This window comes from Chiloscyllium punctatum, chromosome 8 (assembly GCF_047496795.1).
Source record: "Chiloscyllium punctatum isolate Juve2018m chromosome 8, sChiPun1.3, whole genome shotgun sequence".
NCBI classification, from domain to species: domain Eukaryota; kingdom Metazoa; phylum Chordata; class Chondrichthyes; order Orectolobiformes; family Hemiscylliidae; genus Chiloscyllium; species Chiloscyllium punctatum.
Genome location: NC_092746.1, coordinates 35,700,371 through 35,717,229, shown reverse-complemented (window position 1 = coordinate 35,717,229; position 16,859 = coordinate 35,700,371). Strand labels below are relative to the sequence as shown.

Below are 16,859 nucleotides of genomic sequence, written 5' to 3'. Positions count from 1 at the left end.
CACTTTGTTGCAGGAAACCCATCTTGACGATGAGGAACACCCGAAGTACAACAGGGGAGTTATGACCAGGTATTCTTTTCACCTTTTGCTACTAAAAGTAGGGGAGTGGCAGTACTTATCCAGAAAAAGTTTCTGTTCACATTATTGGAGCAGGTGAAAGATGAGCAGGGACAGTTTGTGATACTTAAAACCCTGATGCTTGGGGAGGAATATGACATTTTAAATGTCTTTTGTCCTTCGGTGCATCTCCTCAAATTTTTTGATTAGTGCCTTCTCTACTGCCTTTGGAACATGACACATTATTATAGAAGGGATTTCAATTGTCTTTTGGATCCAACAGTGGACAGGATGCCTCCTGGGCCCCCAACTTTGCAGGCCAAGCAGGTGACTGACATGCGAGGAGCTGGGGCTGGTGGACATTTGGAGATGTCTTCACCCTACCGGCAGGGACTTCACCTTTTTTTCAAACCCACATAAATGTCACACGAGGATTATCTCTTTCTAGCTGCCTCGGCCCTTCTTGATTTGATTATGGGTCGTAAGGTTGGGAACACAGCTATCTCTGATCACGCGGCGTTATATTTGGAAATTAAGGCCAAGAGTGAGGGGCTAGGCTTGCGGCGCTGGCGTCTGGATCCTTTTCTCCTTAAGGATTCCAAATTTGTGGAATACGTTTTGAAGGAGTTTCAGGAATTCTTGACTCTCAACTCAGGCACAGCTAGTAGTCTGTCTATGCTATGGGAGACAGCTAAGGCCTTTGCTAAGGGATTAACTACTTCCTATTCGGCTAGCCGGAAACGACAGAAGGAGGAACAGAAGCATCTACTTGAGGCACAGTTGAAAGCCGTTGAGGTGGCACATTTTTGCAAGGCCATCGGTGACTAAGCTACAGCGGATCACATCCCTCCAGGCTGCTTTGAAATCAATACTTGCACAAACCACAAAGAAAGAACTCGCTTTTGCTAGATAAAGGCTGTTCGAGTATGGGGATAGGCTGGGGAAGTATTCAGTGTACCTGACTTGGAAAAAGTATGCTCTTTAATTCATTATTGCAATCAGAGACAGCGCCGGTGTCCTTACATATGATGCCAAAAGGATTAATGAGGCTTTTTGGAGTTTTTACTCTGAATTGTATCAGTCTGAAGATTGCAAGGACAGATGGGCTTTCTTAAGAGCCTGGACCTCCCGGGTAACCTTGGAACAGGCCTCTCTCCTTAATGCTCCCTTAACAGTTCAGGAAATATAGGAGGCAGCTAGGCAACTTCAGAGTGGGAAAGCGCCTGGCCCTGATGGTCTCCCTGGTGAGTTTTATAAGGTATTTATAGGGATTCTGTCAGCGCCGATGTTGGAGATGTACAATCACTCCTATATGCATGAATGCCTACCACCATCTTCGAGAGAAGCTAATATTTCCTTAATTCTTAAGAAGGGGAAGATTCCTGAGGATTGTGCCTCATACAGGCCCATCTCTCTGTTAACTTCAGATTTCAAGATTCTGTCTGAGATCTTGGCGCTGAGATTGGAAAAGGTGTTGCTCCATATTGTTAAGAGGACCAGACAGGTTTTATAAGGAGCCGTAGGTCCTCTAATAATATTAGAAGGTTTCTGAATATGGTCCAAGTTTGTCAGCAACGATTGATTCAGGGGTTGGTGATTTCCTTAGATGCAGAGAAAGCATTTGACCGGGTGCTGAAAATGTGTTGCTGGAAAAGCGCAGCAGGTCAGGCAGCATCCAAGGAGCAGGAGAATCGACGTTTCACGCATGAGCCCTTCTTCAGGAATGAGGAGAGTGTGCCCAGCAGGCTAAGATAAAAGGTAGGGAGGAGGGACTTGGGGGAGGGGTGTTGGAAATGCCATAGGTGGAAGGAGGTAAATGTGAGGTGATCCTGAAGAAGGGCTCATGCCTGAAACGTCGATTCTCCTGCTCCTTGGATGCTGCCTGCCCTGCTGCGCTTTTCCAGCAACACATTTTCAGCTCTGATCTCCAGCATCTGCAGTCCTCACTTTCTCCTCAAAGATTTGACCGGGTGGAATGGCCTTACTTGTTTTATGTCTTAGAACGGTTTGGGCTCGGTGGGGTTTTTGCTAGTTGGGTGGAGGTTTTATATCACCACGCGCTGGCTGCGGTCATCACTGATGGGGTGAAGTCTGGGAACTTTAGGATTGGTAGGGGTAGTCGTCAAGGCTGCCCCCTTTCACCGTTGTTTACTTTGGTGATAGAACCGCTGGCAGAGGCCTTTCGTCAGAAAGTCCACATAACCGCTCCGAAAGTGGAATCGAAGGTACACAAGATTATACTGTTTGCGGATGACACCCTTCTGTTTTTATCGCACCCGATGACCTCCGTACCCCGTCTGATGCAATGTATCAATTCATTTGAGGCTATTTCAGGATGTAAGATCAACTTTGCAAAATCGGAAGCTGTGCCTTTGGGGAACCTCAAGAAAGTGCTAGAGGTTGAAGGTGGCCCTCGGCTTCCTTTTAAGTGGTCACGGGCGGGGTTCCGATACCTAGGCATTTTTATTACCCCCAAGTTTGATCAGTTATTTCGGACTAATTTTGCTCACTTGCTCTACAATATTAGGCGGGATCTCCAGGGATGGGAAGCTCTTCCAATTTCATGGTTGGGCTGAATATCCCTCATTAAGATGAGGGAGCAGCAGAGAGCGGCGGGAGTTGGGCGGAAGTGAAGTCGGAGCGCAGAGGCTGTTGGGAAGGTGGGTGAGTGTTATTTAAGTACTTACCTCGAAGCCAGCGGTCTTTTTGCAGCAGAGAACGGCAGGAGCTGGGCGGAAGTGAAGTCAGAGCGCACAGGCTATTGGGAAGGTGGGTGAGTATTATTTATGTAAGTGTGTTCTAGGCCCCAGGTCCTACACAGTTGGGCCTCCCTCTCACCCACCTCCTCTAACCTAAATTAAAAGTCCACAGATTTGCAACAAAACACGGGGTCGAGGGAAGTTTCTGTTGAGAAAAGAGCGAGTCTTTGGCTCAAGAGTCTTCGACAAAGAAGTTGAGAGAAGTGATTACGCCACAGTTGAAGAGGGTGAAGACATGACTGCCAGGCTGATTCAGTGTATTGAATGCATGATGTGGGAGGTCAGGGACTCTGGTGTAGCTGGCTCGTATAAGTGTGTACACGTTCAGCTTCTGACAGAGCATATTGTAGCACTGAAGAAAGAAATAGGTGACCTCAGGCTCATCCGAGAGAACGAGATCTTTCTGGACAGGATCTTCAGTGAAGTTATTACACTGAGCATACCAGAAGAGAGTAGAAGGGAGAAGACGATGAGGAAGGCAGAGATGAGACAAGTGCAAGAGACCCCCGGGGAAAGTACCTGTCAGGAACAGGTTGAATCTTTTGGAAGCCATAGAGACAGACGTCACTGCCAGTCCGAGAGGCAGTCAGGTCTGCCAATCAGAAATTGGCGTGGAGGCAGAGCCGAGGAGTCAGACATCACACAGAGCCGTGGTAATGGACTCCATAGTGAGAGGGACTGAAAGGGGTTTCTGCGGCAACAGGTGGGATTTGAGGATGGTGTGTTGCCTTCCTGGTACCAGGATTAAGGACATTGCAGACAGAGTGCAGGAAATCCTCAAGGACGAAGGTGAAGAGCCAGACGTGGTGCATGTCGGCACAAATGACATCGGGAAGAAGAGGAGGGACATTCTACAGCGGGACTTCGGAAAACTCGGAAGAAGGCTGAAAAGCCGGACATCCAGAGTGGTTATCTCCGGTTTGCTTCTAGTTCCTCGGGCTGGAGAGGACAGGAACAGGGAGATAATGGACTTGAATGTGTGGCTGGGGAACTGGTGCGGGAAGCAAGGATTTAACTTTTTGAATCACTAGGGTATGTTTAGCGGTAAGGATAAATTATACAAGAGGGACGGTTTGCACCCTAATAGGTGGGGGACCAGCATTCTGGCAGATAGGTTTGGCACTGCAACACAGCTGCGTTTAAACTAAATAGCGGGGGGAAGGGACAAACTGGAACTTTAAGAAGGAATTTAAAGGGAAAGTTAGAACAAGAGAAGTCAAGAAAGATAACGGAATCAATGGAGCGGAAAACTCAAAAAGGATCATGCCGTAAGGTCAAGTGAAATAGGGATTGATAGGAAGGGTGAGGGGAGTAACAAATTAAAAATATTATATATGAGTGCACGAAGCATCAGATATAAGGTGGATGAGCTTGAGGCTCATGTGGAAATTGGCACTTACAACATTGTGGGGATAACTGAGATGTGGCTTCAAGTGGTCAGGGCCTGGGAAATGAATATTCAAGGCTATACATGCTATCGTAAGGACAGACTGACTGGCAGAGGGGGTGGGGTAGCCTTGTTGGTAAGGAATGATATTCAGTCCCTTGCGTGGGGGGGACCTAGAATCAGGGGATGTATGAATAGAGCTGAGAAATTCTAAGGGTAGGAAGACCCTCTTGGGAGTTATCTACAGGGCCCCAAACAGTAACCTGAATGTAGTGTGTAAGTTGAATCAGGAGCTGAAATTGGCCTGTTGCAAAGATGTAACTACAGATGTTATGGGGGATTTCAACATGCAGGTAGACTGGGAGAATCAGGATGGTACTGGACCCCAAGAAAGGGAGTTTGTGGAGTGCCTCCAAGATGGATTCTTAGAACAGCTTGTGCTGGAGCCTACCAGGGAGAAAGCAATTCTGGATCTGGTGTTGTACAACGAACCGGATTTGATCAGGGACCTCGAAGTAGAGGAGCCATTAGGAGGTAGTGACCACAATACAATAAGGTTTAATCTGCAGTTTGAAAGGGAGAGGGTTGAATCGGAAGTGACAATATTTCAGTTGAATAAGGGGAGCTATGGAGCTATGAGGGAGGAGCTCGCCAAAGCTCAATGGTGTAATACCCTTGCAGGGTTGGCAGTGGAACAACAATGGCAGGTATTTCTGGGTATAATGCAGAAGATGCAGGATCAGTTCATTCCAAAAAGGAAGAAAGATCCTAAGGGGAGGCAGGGGTGGTCGTGGCTGATGAGGGAAGTTAAGATTACAACAGGCTCTGGACCAGATGGGCCAATGGGCTGATAAGTGGCAGATGGAGTTTAATTCAAATAAATGCGATGTGTTGCATTTTGGGAAAGCAAATCTTAGCAGGACTTATGCACTTAATAGTAAGGTCCTAGGGAGTGTTGCTAAACAAAGAGACCTTGGAGTGCAGGTTCGTAGCTCCTTGAAAGTGGAGTTGCAGGTAGTAGGATAGTGAAGACAGCGTTTGGTATGCTTTCCTTTATTGGTCAGACTATTGAGTACAGGAGTTGGGAGGTCATGTTGCGGCTGTACAGGACATTGGTTAGGCCACTGTTGGAATATTGCATACAATTCTGGTCTCCTTCCTATCAGAAAGATGTTGTGAAACTTGAGAGGGTTCAGAAAAGATTTACGAGGATGTTGACAGGGTTGGAGAATCTGAGCTATAGGGAGAGGCTGAACAGGCTGGGGCTGTTTTCCCTGGAGCGTCAGAGGCTGAGGGGTGCCCTTATAGAGGTTTACAAAATTATGAGGGGCATGGATAGGATAAATAGGCAAAGTCTGAGGTCTGGGAGTCCAGAACTAGAGAGCATAGGTTTAGGCAAAAAAGAGACCTAAGGGGCAGCTTTTTCACTCAGAGGGTGGTACGTGTGTGGAATGAGCTGCCAGAGGATTTGGTGGAGGCTAGTACAACTGCAACATTTAAGAGGCATTTGGATGGGTATATGAATAGGAAGGGTTTGGAGGGATATTGGCCAGGTGCTGGCAGGTGGGACTAGATTGGGTTGGGATATCTGATCGGCATGGACGGGTTGGACCGGAAGGTCTGTTTCCATGCTGTACATCTCTGTGACTCTATGACCATATAAAGACAAAAGGGAAAAAGTATAACATAGCAAAGATGAGTGGGAAATTGGAGGACTGGGAAGCTTTTAAAGAACAACAGAGGATAACTAAAAAGGAAATACGCAATGAAAAAATCAGGTACGAAGGTAAACTGGCCAAAAATATAAAGGAGGATAGTAAAGGCTTTTTTCGGTATGTGAAAAGAAAAAAAACTAGTTAAGACTAAAATTGGGCCCTTGAAGACAGAAACGGGTGAATTTATTACGGGGAACAAAGAAATGGCAGAAGAGTTGAATTGGTACTTTAGATCTGTCTTCACTGGGGAAAACACGAGCAATCTCCCAGATGTAATAGCGGCTGAAGGACCTGAACTGAAGGGAATTTATATGAGGCAGGAAATGGTGTTGGAGAGACTGTTAGGTCTGAAGGCTGATAAGTCCCCGGGACCTGTTGGTCTGCATCCCAGGGTACTGAAGGAGTGGCTCGAGAAATTGTGGATGCATTGGTGACCATTTTCCAATGTTCTATAGATTCAGGATCACTTCCTGTGGATCGGAGGGTGGCTAATGTTGTCCCACCTTTTAAGAAAGGAGGGAGAGAGAAAACAGAGAATTATAGACCAGTTAGTTTGACTTCAGTGGTGGGAAAAATGCTGGAGTCAATTATAAAGGGCGAAATTATGACACATCTGGGTAGCAGTAACAGGATAGGTCAGAGTCAGCATGGATTTATGAAGGGAAAATCATGCTTGACTAATCTTCTAGAATTTTTTGAGGATGTAACTCTGAAGATGGACAAGGGAGATCCAGTGGATGTAGTGTACTTTCAGAAAGCCTTTGATAAAGTCCCAAATAGGAGGTTAGTGTGCAAAATTAGGGCCTATGGTATGAGGGGCAAAATACAGACATGGATTGAAAATTGGTTGGCTGACAGGAAACAAAGAGTAGTGATAAATGGCTCCCTTTCGGAATGGCAGGCGGTGACCAGTGGTGTGCTGCAGGGATCAGTGCTGGGACCGCAGCTTTTTCCAATGTACATTAATGATATAGATGAAGGTATTAGGAGTAATATTAGCAAATTTGCTGCTGACACAAAGCTTGGTGGCAGGGTGAAATGTGAGGAGGGTGTTAGGAGAATACAGGGTGACCTGGACAGGCTAGGTGAGTGGACAGATACATGGCAGATGCAGTTTAATGTGGATAAATGTGTGGTTATCCACTTTGGTGGCAAGAATAGGAAGGCAGATTACTACTTAAATGGAGTCAAGTTAGGTAAGGGGGCAGCACAACGAGATCTAGGTGTTCTTGTACATCAGTCAATGAAAGCAAGCATGCAGGTACAGCAGACAGTGAAGAAAGCTAATAGCATGCTGGCCTTCATAACAAGGGGAATTGAGTATAGAAGCAAAGAGGTCCTTCTGCAGCTGTACAGGTCCCTGGTGAGACCGCACCTGGAGTATTGTGCGCAGTTTTGGTCTCCAAATTTGAGGAAAGACATTCTGGCTATTGAGGGAGTGCAGCGTAGGTACATGAGGTCAATTCCCGGAATGGCGGGACTATCTTACACTGAAAGATCGGAGCGACTGGGCTTGTGTACACTTGACTTTAGAAGGCTGAGAGGGGATCTGATTGAGACGTATAAGATTATTAAAGGATTGGACACTCTGGAGGCAGGAAGCATGTTTCCGCTGATGGGTGAGTCCCGAACCAGAGGACACAGTTTAAAAATCAGGGATAGGCCACTTAGAACAGAGTTGAGGAGAAACTTCTTCACCCAGAAAGTGGTGGGTGTATGAAATGCTCTGCCCCAGAAGGTTGTGGAGGCCACGTCTCTGGATACTTTCAAGAAAGAGTTGGATAGAGCTCTTAAGGATAGTGGAATCAAGGGTTATGGGGATAAGGCAGGAACAGGATACTGATTGAGAATGATCAGCCATAGTTGGTATGCCAGGGTTCCGACTAGGGGTGATGGACTCAGGGCTCAAACTTTGGGCAGCGAAAGGAGTTCCCAGTTTGGGAGGCTCGTTTGAGGGGGAGGTTGTGATGTCCATCAAGCAAATGAGCCGCAAATACAGGCTGCCCAGCAGGGAACTTTTCCGTTTTTTTCAGGTCAGGGATTTCATACAGAAGAAGACTACTCTTCTCACTAAGCCCTATAAGCCCGATACAGAGTGGTTGTTGCTACGTTCCACAAGCACCCTTTCGGTTAGTACCCTCTATCGCCTGCTGGGTGGCAGGGCCTGGCATGATATTAACCAGCTATGTAAGGTCTGGGAGCAAGAGCTAGGAGTGGAGATCTCTTCTGAAACATGGGAAAACATGTGGGAGAATGCGCAAAAGATCTCAATCTGTAATAGGACATGCGCTACGCCATTATTAAGTTCTGCACAGGGTTCATTTGGTACTGGGCAGTCTGGCGAAGTTTAAAAAAAGGGCATCTCCAACATACCCCAAATGCAAAATAAGTGTAGGTACTCTTACCCATTGCGTCTGGACATGCCACAGGCTCCGTGTTTATTGGAACGCCGTGGTGGGAGAGATAGGGAGGGTATTGAGGACTGAAGTTAAAGTAGACCCAATATCTCTCTTTTGGTCTATCGAATTTATCATCTTTAGACAGGCATGGGAAGAAACTATTCAATATTCTTACTTAATGTACACAGAAGAATATTCTGATTAATTGGGTGTCTGAGATCCCGTTGGGTTTGCTTGGATGGCGGAAATTAATTATTGAGCACATTCCCTTGGATTTTCTTTTACAAACATGGTGCATCACACAATAGATGATTTTTATAAGACATGGCAGCCCTATTTGAGTTATTTGGATATAGATTTGTCGGCTATTTTAACTAGGGCATTTGTTTAACCAGGACTGTTAGGTTTGTTGAGCCCTGGGCCCTGGAATTAATTTTTTTTTGGGAGCTTTGTGTCGAGCTTTGCTATTTTTTGTTTTTTTTGCTTTTCTTTTGATTTATTAGTCACTTATTTATTTATTGGGGTGTTGTTTGGCACAGTGTTAGGTTTTGTTTTGTATTACAGGGTAGCTTAGTAGTTAGTAGACAGTAGTTGTATTGTAATTGTGTGTTTTTTTCTATTATACTGGTATTTGTTATTGGTTGTATTTTCAATAATTTTATATTTGTGTGAAGTCAATAAATTTTTTTGCTAAAATTTACAAAAAAAGAGGGAGCTATCAAGTCAGAGGTTGAAGCAGTGATTGCAGGCAGTGTAATTGGTAGCCAGTAGTGGGCAGCAGTTTTAAAATGGGAGAAGGAAATGTAATGCTTTCGGATTCGCATTAAGTTTTTATTTACACATACATTTGTTTAGTGGTGACTTGCAATGTTCCTTTAAAAACTGCTATTCAGTGAGGTGTAAATCGCAAATTTCTTCAATGCACCCTGTTCAGTACCAAGTGAATACAGTTTCAAAGTGCATTGTCTAACAGCTGTTTCAGAATGCAACTTGTTCATGATGATCATGAATCTTCCTGTCTGCCATTTCTCATGCTCAAATTAATGAGTGCGGTGTCATCAGTTTTCTATGCCTCTGTGTTTTAAAGCCTTGTAAACAAATTAACAGCTGTTCGTTTTATGTTCGTTTTTCTGCAGGCATACAATCTACATTTTTTTACTTATTCATTGACATGGACATTGCAAGCAAATTTAGCATTTATTGTTGAATTCTGAACCTCAAAATACAGAAGTCCATTTTATAACATTAAACCAAAAATGTAATATTAAGGAGGGATTTTACAAGTAATCTTTGGGCTGAAACTTACCAGAAATTGGTTAATCGTTATTTTGCTGAGTTTTATAGTGCATTTCTGTCAGAATAAACTTAATGAGTTTTTTTGTACTATCAGCTCAAACTGAATTCATCATCTAGGTACCATGCCCTATCAAGCTCCGCCTATCAGATGGTGGCCTGGTTCTCTCTCTTTCCCAAGGCTAAGTGCTCACCTACCACTGGGATTTTCTTGGATCCCTGGTCAGACGCCATTGTTAAAGGGTTTGGTGCTCCCGGTCAAGCGCTGGCAGTCCAGAGTTGCCCTGCATGGTTTGAGACATTTGCCTTGTAACTGCAAGGAACCTGGTGTACTGCTTTGTGGACAGGGTCTTTGAAATCTGAATGGATGGGATAGTGCAGAGAACGGCCTGTCCTCGTCCTGCAGGAGGCCACATCAGACCCTGCCAGCTTGCTCTGAAGTTACAGCTTGGGTTAGCGCGGTATCAACCATTTTGAGGAACACTCAGCCATGCAATTCAAAGGTCAAGAACCTTTTCCCTCTGCCAGGCTAATTGGCTTTAACTTCTCTCTGCTGCCTTACAACTCACTCTAACTCTGCTACTGCACCCACCTCCCATTAAGGCTCATGAGTAGCTGCTCACATTGTTGCATGCAACATCTTCCATTGTTTGCTCTTACCTACTCAATCCCCTCAGACTACAAACCCTGCATGGCCTCCATACCTCCTACTGACTAATGTGGGACACCTCAACATCTTTCCCCAACCTTCACGAATGCTCATCACTTTTATCTTACTCAATACCTCCCTTTCTCTCATTCCAGGAGAAAATACCTCTCACAATTAGACTGAAAGAGCCATGATGGATTGTGGGGCATGCGAGGAAAGGATCCTTCCCATGGCCTGCTCAAGTGGTTGGCTGACTATGCCTAAATCCTTATCAGATGAACTGATTTACTTTTGTTGTGCCTTAAGGGAGTCTCCTTTGCCTTGCCTGAGATCTACTCGCATAGACCTAATTGATTGAAACGCATATTTGGCATATACACAGATTGCACATAGTACAGATTTGAGTCTGATGTGCACAATACCACATAACAAGATGTTCACCCCCTTGACTGATCACTGCTGACAAATAGGACAAGCTGCCAGGCTTTATTTCTACACTGAAAAGTAAGGCAAGATACAAGAACTGTGAGTGTGTTAGCTCTGGCTGAGGGGAAAACGTATACAGCAAGGTAGAGATGAAACATCAAAATGGGAACAAGTGAGCAAATGCTAAGGGACCAAGCAAAAAGCTCTCGTCCAATCAATGAGTTGAGTGCCTATCTCAAGATGTAAACCTTTTTTGCATCTGTACTCTAATGAAAGGTCGCCAGTTCATTCCAAAGTGCAGCACTGACATACAGAAGCATCCTGTAAATGATGATATGGCGAGGGTGGTATATGTCAGATGCCAAGGTCCATGGTTGGGCTGTATGTGTGCTTGTTGCCTACGGGATGGGCCCTGAGATGTCAGTGTCAAAAAGTGTGGTGCTGGAAAAGCACAGCCAGTCAGGCAGCATCCGAGGAGCGGGAGAGTTGACATTTCAAGCATAAGCTCTTCATCAGGAATCTCGAAACGTTGACTTCTTCTTGGATGCTGTCTCACTGGCTGTGCTTTTCCAGCACCACACTTTTTGACTCTGATCTCCAGCAACTGCAGTCCTCACTTTTTCCCTGAGATGTCATTGCCTGGTGTCCAAGTTGGAGGACCAAGTGGTGAGCTGCAGTCAACAGCTGACTGCTCTGATTGTCAGTCAGGAGTCCTTGGTATCTAGTTTTGATCCCATAGGTGGAACAATGGGAAACTGGATATTAATGAGATAAGATTGGGTGACAATGAGCAATAATCCATGCATATAGGCCTCTTTCTGCTTATTGGTGGGAATCTTATTTCACCATGGAACAATTGGTTGGAGAATTAAGTTCTTGGTCTCGATGTCAAGAAGGTTCTGGCTGGGTATCTCACCCAATTTTCCTAACTTTCCTGCCATGGTTCATGCTAAAGAGGAGCTGAGAAGATTCAATGTTTTGTTTTAAAACAATGATTTTCTGAAACATTTGTGCTTCAGGTAACTTATTGTTGAAATATGGAATTGCTGCGTCTCTATGTTATACTTCAAAATAGCTTTCTAGTGTAATTCATTGTTAAAGTTGATTAAACAGAAGTAACAATCAGATAAACATGTAAACTTATTCAAGCACTGGATCTCATTATCAACATTTTCTATACCATGTATGTAAATGGAACTGAGTAGTCATTTATCACGTGAACGCATTACCTTCATTTTTATCAATATTTTATTGAGTTTAAATGGGCACTGTTGACTTTCTGTGCTATTATTGTATCATTCAGTTTCATTTGTCTGTTATAGATTAAAACAATCAATTGCTTGAGCATGAATTATCACATCAAAGAATTATACTTACACAACAACCTGATCACTGATGTAACAGGTACAATATTTTTTTTCTTAAATATAGTTAATTTTGGATTATGTTGCTTGCTGACTCAAACACTTTTAAAAACTGAAAATTATCTTTCAAAGTGTTTCAATTTATACTATTATCTGTCACCTCTGTTACCATGGAATATGTTTGTATTACAAGCAAAATACTATTGCTGCTAAAAATCTAAATGAGCAGGAAATGCTGGAAACACTCAAGTGGTCAGCCAGCATCTATGAGGAGAACAAAGATCACTGATTTAGCTAAAGATTCTTGCTCTGAATGGAGTGTTTTGGTGCTTTAATTAGAATATTATTGTAATGATTTTAAGTTAACTTTCACTCATTTAGTTCTTAATGAAATTAAGAACTAAATGAGTGAAAGTTAACTTAAAATTAGTGACAAATTCAGAGTTCCTTAATGTCAGGGTTCTTAAAGAAGAGGATAAAGGGAAAAGCAAAGTTTGTGGTAGGTATTAATGATTCACTATTGTAGAAAACCTGGAGGAAGTGCAGGGACAAAATCAAAGAGGTATTTAGGGAAGCAAGGAAAGGACATCCAAAAAAAAAGAGGCAAGTTCTAAGTATATAAAGAGCAAGAAGATAACTAAAGAAGGATTATTATGGTCCACAAGGGTGTATAGAGCCAGAGGATATTGTTCCTAAAGAATACTTTGCATGCTTCCTTCCTAAGTGAAGGATGATACAATCACAAGCGGAATGTGAAATGTCTGATTAAATTATCATTAGTAAGATACACAGTAACATCTTTGAATATGGATAAATGTGGCCCTGAATAAATGTATCCTAGTTTGTTAATGGAAACCAGAGAGGAAATAGTAGAGGCTCTAACCTATCATTTTCCAGTCTGCACTGGCTTTATTATGAAGAATACAGTTGTAAATTTCAGGAATTTATCAACGGTCTATACAGTGAAACAGTGGCAAATATAGTTCCAGTTTGAAGACATGTGAGCTAAAGCATTCAGGAAACCTACAAAAGCAATAAATGGTATGATACTGAGAAGTCAAAAAGAGGGGGAGGGATGTTTGAGGTCAAACCCACAAATCCTTGTAGATGACTTGACAACAGATGGCTAGATAAAATGGTCAAGATGACATGTGGGATACTTAGTTTATTTAGCTGAAGCACTGTATATTTGAGTGGAAAGGTTACTCGGAAGTAATATAATTATTAGTTAGTCTACTAGAGGAGTTCCGGTTGTAGTTCTCATCACTACACTACAGGAAACATGAGTATATTAGTGAGGGTAAACAGGAGATGTGTGAGAATATTACCTCGCTTGGGGAGTTATAGTTATAATGAAAAATTGGATAAACTGGAATTGTTATCTTCAGAACAGAGAAGGCTGAGAGGAAATCTAAATGAATAATATAAAATAATCAGGGGTCTGAATAGAATGCAAAGTAAGGCACTTTTCTCCTTGGTAAAGGCTTGAAAACTAGGGGGATAATTTTGGGTAGGAGATTTGGGGGATTCAATAGCATATTCATTCACTCAGAGGATAGTAAAATCTGAAGCTCACTACTTGAAAAGTAGGCACAAACTCTCATAACATTTAATCATATTTGCAGTTGCACTTCAAGTGTTATAATTGACAGGGCTGCAGAGCAAAAGCTGGGAAATGAGATGAGCCTTCATGATTCCCCATCAACTGTTATGGACACAGTAGGGCAAATTACCTATTTCTGTGCTCTAAATATTGATCTTACCATTCCAGAATGAACTATTCCTATGTATTCTACTGCTTTGAAGATTTTCTGAGAATTCTGTTTGGATTTTAAATAATAGAGTATGCAGATCAAATTTTGAAAAAGTGGAATAATTAGGTTGTACCAGAAATATACTCAACCTATTTGCTTCTGCTTGAGAAATCAGAAATTATTTACATTAAATTCAATTGTTTCTCATCTCAACTGATAGTGCAAATTGTATAATAATGTGTTAAATTTGATGCATAGCCAGCGTGGTCATTTAAATCAACTTTAACATTAACCATTTGAATTCAGCTAGAACATTGTCAACAAGGATTTTAAATTTGGATTAGCAACAATTGGAAATGACAACTTAATAATTTCTCATCATTATATATGGGACTTAGTTTATTGTTTTAAAATTAACTGTTGGAAAGATCTATCACCTCTATTATTATGTTTCCCATAGTTTATAAGTTTTAATTTTTTTTTAACCCTTCATGTTGACAAGGCTGCAAGACCAACATTTGTTGTCTAATACTAATTGTCCTTGAGATATAAGCTTAAGCTTGATATCATCTGTAGATCTTGTGATTTCTTTTTTGCTATTGTCCAGCAACTTTTCCATTCCTTGCAAATGAAACTGCCTACTTGCGAGGTTCACAGAAACTACTTCAGTTTGCAAAGGTTTCCATTTTCTTATGTTGTCAATGCTGGCAAAGTAGATTTTACTAATCAAAATGTCAAGATAGCTGCTGATGATTTGCACCAACCTTCTCTGTTTTTCTAATTGAACGTACTGCAATGAACAATGCAACCAATCAGAAATGGTGCAACCACTGCCTGAAGTAGTTCTCACTCCTCCATTGATATTCTTTGAAACCTTCATTTTGACCTATTCTGTCATTGTATGGTCATGGATTAAGCATTCAAACACACTTCAATATACAAGTTTTGTTTAAGTTAATATGTTATTTATGTGAAATCGATGAATACAATCAAATTGAATACTTTGTGCCATTGACCTTCAATACTTTTTTTTATGTCTCGATAATATTTGCTTCAAAATTGGCTTAAATTCAGAAAAACTGTAATCACCATTGATTTAAATAAGGGGTGAAGATAATGGTTTTCAGCAAAGGCAATGACGAAAGTCACAACAGTTCCAAGAAATCTTGGAAGTACATAATTAATTGGGTTAATGATAACTTGCTCCATAAGTTGTTTCATTCTTATGTACCATTCAGAGGTTTCTACACTGTAGATGTACCTAATTGACGGTTTAGGTCCCCAACGAATTCTGAACTATTACATCTAATATGTTTTAAAATTTAAATCTTCATTCACTTCCCATCACTTCTTTGTGTTCATAATTTCTGTATCCACATTTACAATGGAAACTACCCATGTGAATTTGCCATGCTATAATTGCATACTTGGCCTATTAGAAATACTCAGTGCCATAGCTCCTGAATTTGTAATGGCACTGTATACAGATAAGAGTACATGACATTAAAATGGGGACTGGATTACATTCGTCATCCCGGTTCAATTATGTTTCACCTTCTAACTCTCTTTACTGTAACACTATCCTTTATCTTAACCCACGTGCTATGCATGAAAAGCCAACTAGTTCTTAGCTTTATTCCTGAAATGTGGATGAAACTGCCAAATCTGGATGGATGTGGTGGTTCGGTATTTGTCTAAATGGTCCTAGGACTAGTATTCAGGTAGGTCATCAGGCAGGGAAAGAAATGGATCAAGTTTAGGAAGGTGTAATACATTGAATAGAAAAGACAAGACAAGAGAGCTGCTAGCAATAATGGAAATGACTACCAGAATGTGGCAAGAAGGGAGAGAACATGGAAACTAAGAGTGCGTCAAAACAAAACGAGCTTATTCAAACAGTTAAAGGCAATGACGAAAGTCACAACAGTTCTAAGAAATCTTGGAAGTACATAATTAATTGGGTTAATGATAACTTGCTCCATAATTTGTTTCATTCTTATGTACCATTCAGGGGTTTCTACACTGTAGATGTACCTAATTGACGGTTCAGTTTGAATGTGTTTAATTAAACAAAACAGATGAATTCCTTGTACAAAAAGAAATAAGTGTGTTTGATCTGGTAGCTATTACAGAGACATGCCTGCAAGGTGATAAAGACAGATCCAAATATTCAAAGTACATGACATTTCAGGAAAGTTAGGAACCTAGGAAAAGGTGGAAAATAGGGATGGCATTAGTACAACATCAGAAAGATGACTCCAGTTGTGAAGATCAAAATGTAGATTTAGTTTGGGTAGAGATGAGAAAAAGTTTAAATAAGAAGTTTCTTGTGGAAGTTCATCCGTAGGCCCTCTAACAGCGACAAGGTAAATTGGAGAAATAGTGGCAGCTTATGAAAAAGCTTATGATAATCATGTGCAATTTAAATTTACATATAGTTTGAATGAATCAGATTGACAAAGGTAGCCTGAGTGATGTGGTGCTAGAGTGTTTTCAGATACTTTCTTAGACTAGCATGTTCAGGAGTCAACTAGAGAGCTGGCTATATACACAGATCTGGTACATGTATGGTCTATATATGATCTGTATAAATCTGGTAATGTACAATGAGTCATCATTAATGAAAGACCTCATAGTAAAAGTGCATCTAAGTAACAATGAACATAATAAGATTGAATATCGCATTTAGTTTGAGGGAGAGAAGAGTGGATCTAACGTACATGGTTCAAATTTAATAAGGAGGAGAAAGTGAGGACTGCAGATGTTGGAGATCAGAGCTGAAAATGTGTTGCTGGAAAAGTGCAGCAGGTCAGGCAGCATCCAAGGAACAGTAGAATCGACGTTTTGGGCATAAGCCCTTCTTCAGGAACCTTCCTGAAGAAGGGCTTATGCCCGAAACGTCGATTCTCCTGTTCCTTGAATGCTGCCTGACCTGCTGCGCTTTTCCAGCAACACATTTTCAGCTCAAATTTAATAAGGGCAATTATAAGGGCATGTATATAGCTGGTTAAAGTGAACTGACATTCGGTTATTGTCAACAGAAATGCAGTGACAGA

The 16,859-nt window shown here is 41.9% G+C and overlaps 1 protein-coding gene across 4 annotated transcripts in view; it reads left to right on the top strand.

Annotated features, from left to right (window-relative positions):
- LOC140480234 (leucine-rich repeat-containing protein 72) overlaps positions 1-16,859 on the top strand; it is an 80,859-nt gene that overhangs the window by 33,460 nt on the left and 30,540 nt on the right. The window contains exon 4 of one of the 4 annotated variants that reach the window (XM_072574945.1): positions 12,008-12,089. The exons of 2 other annotated variants lie outside the window; for them this stretch is intronic. In XM_072574945.1, coding sequence (XP_072431046.1) covers positions 12,008-12,089 — 82 coding nt within the window. Of the gene's footprint in view, positions 1-12,007; positions 12,090-16,859 lie in introns of those variants that run through there. One more of the 4 variants, XM_072574947.1, reaches the window with a different exon arrangement.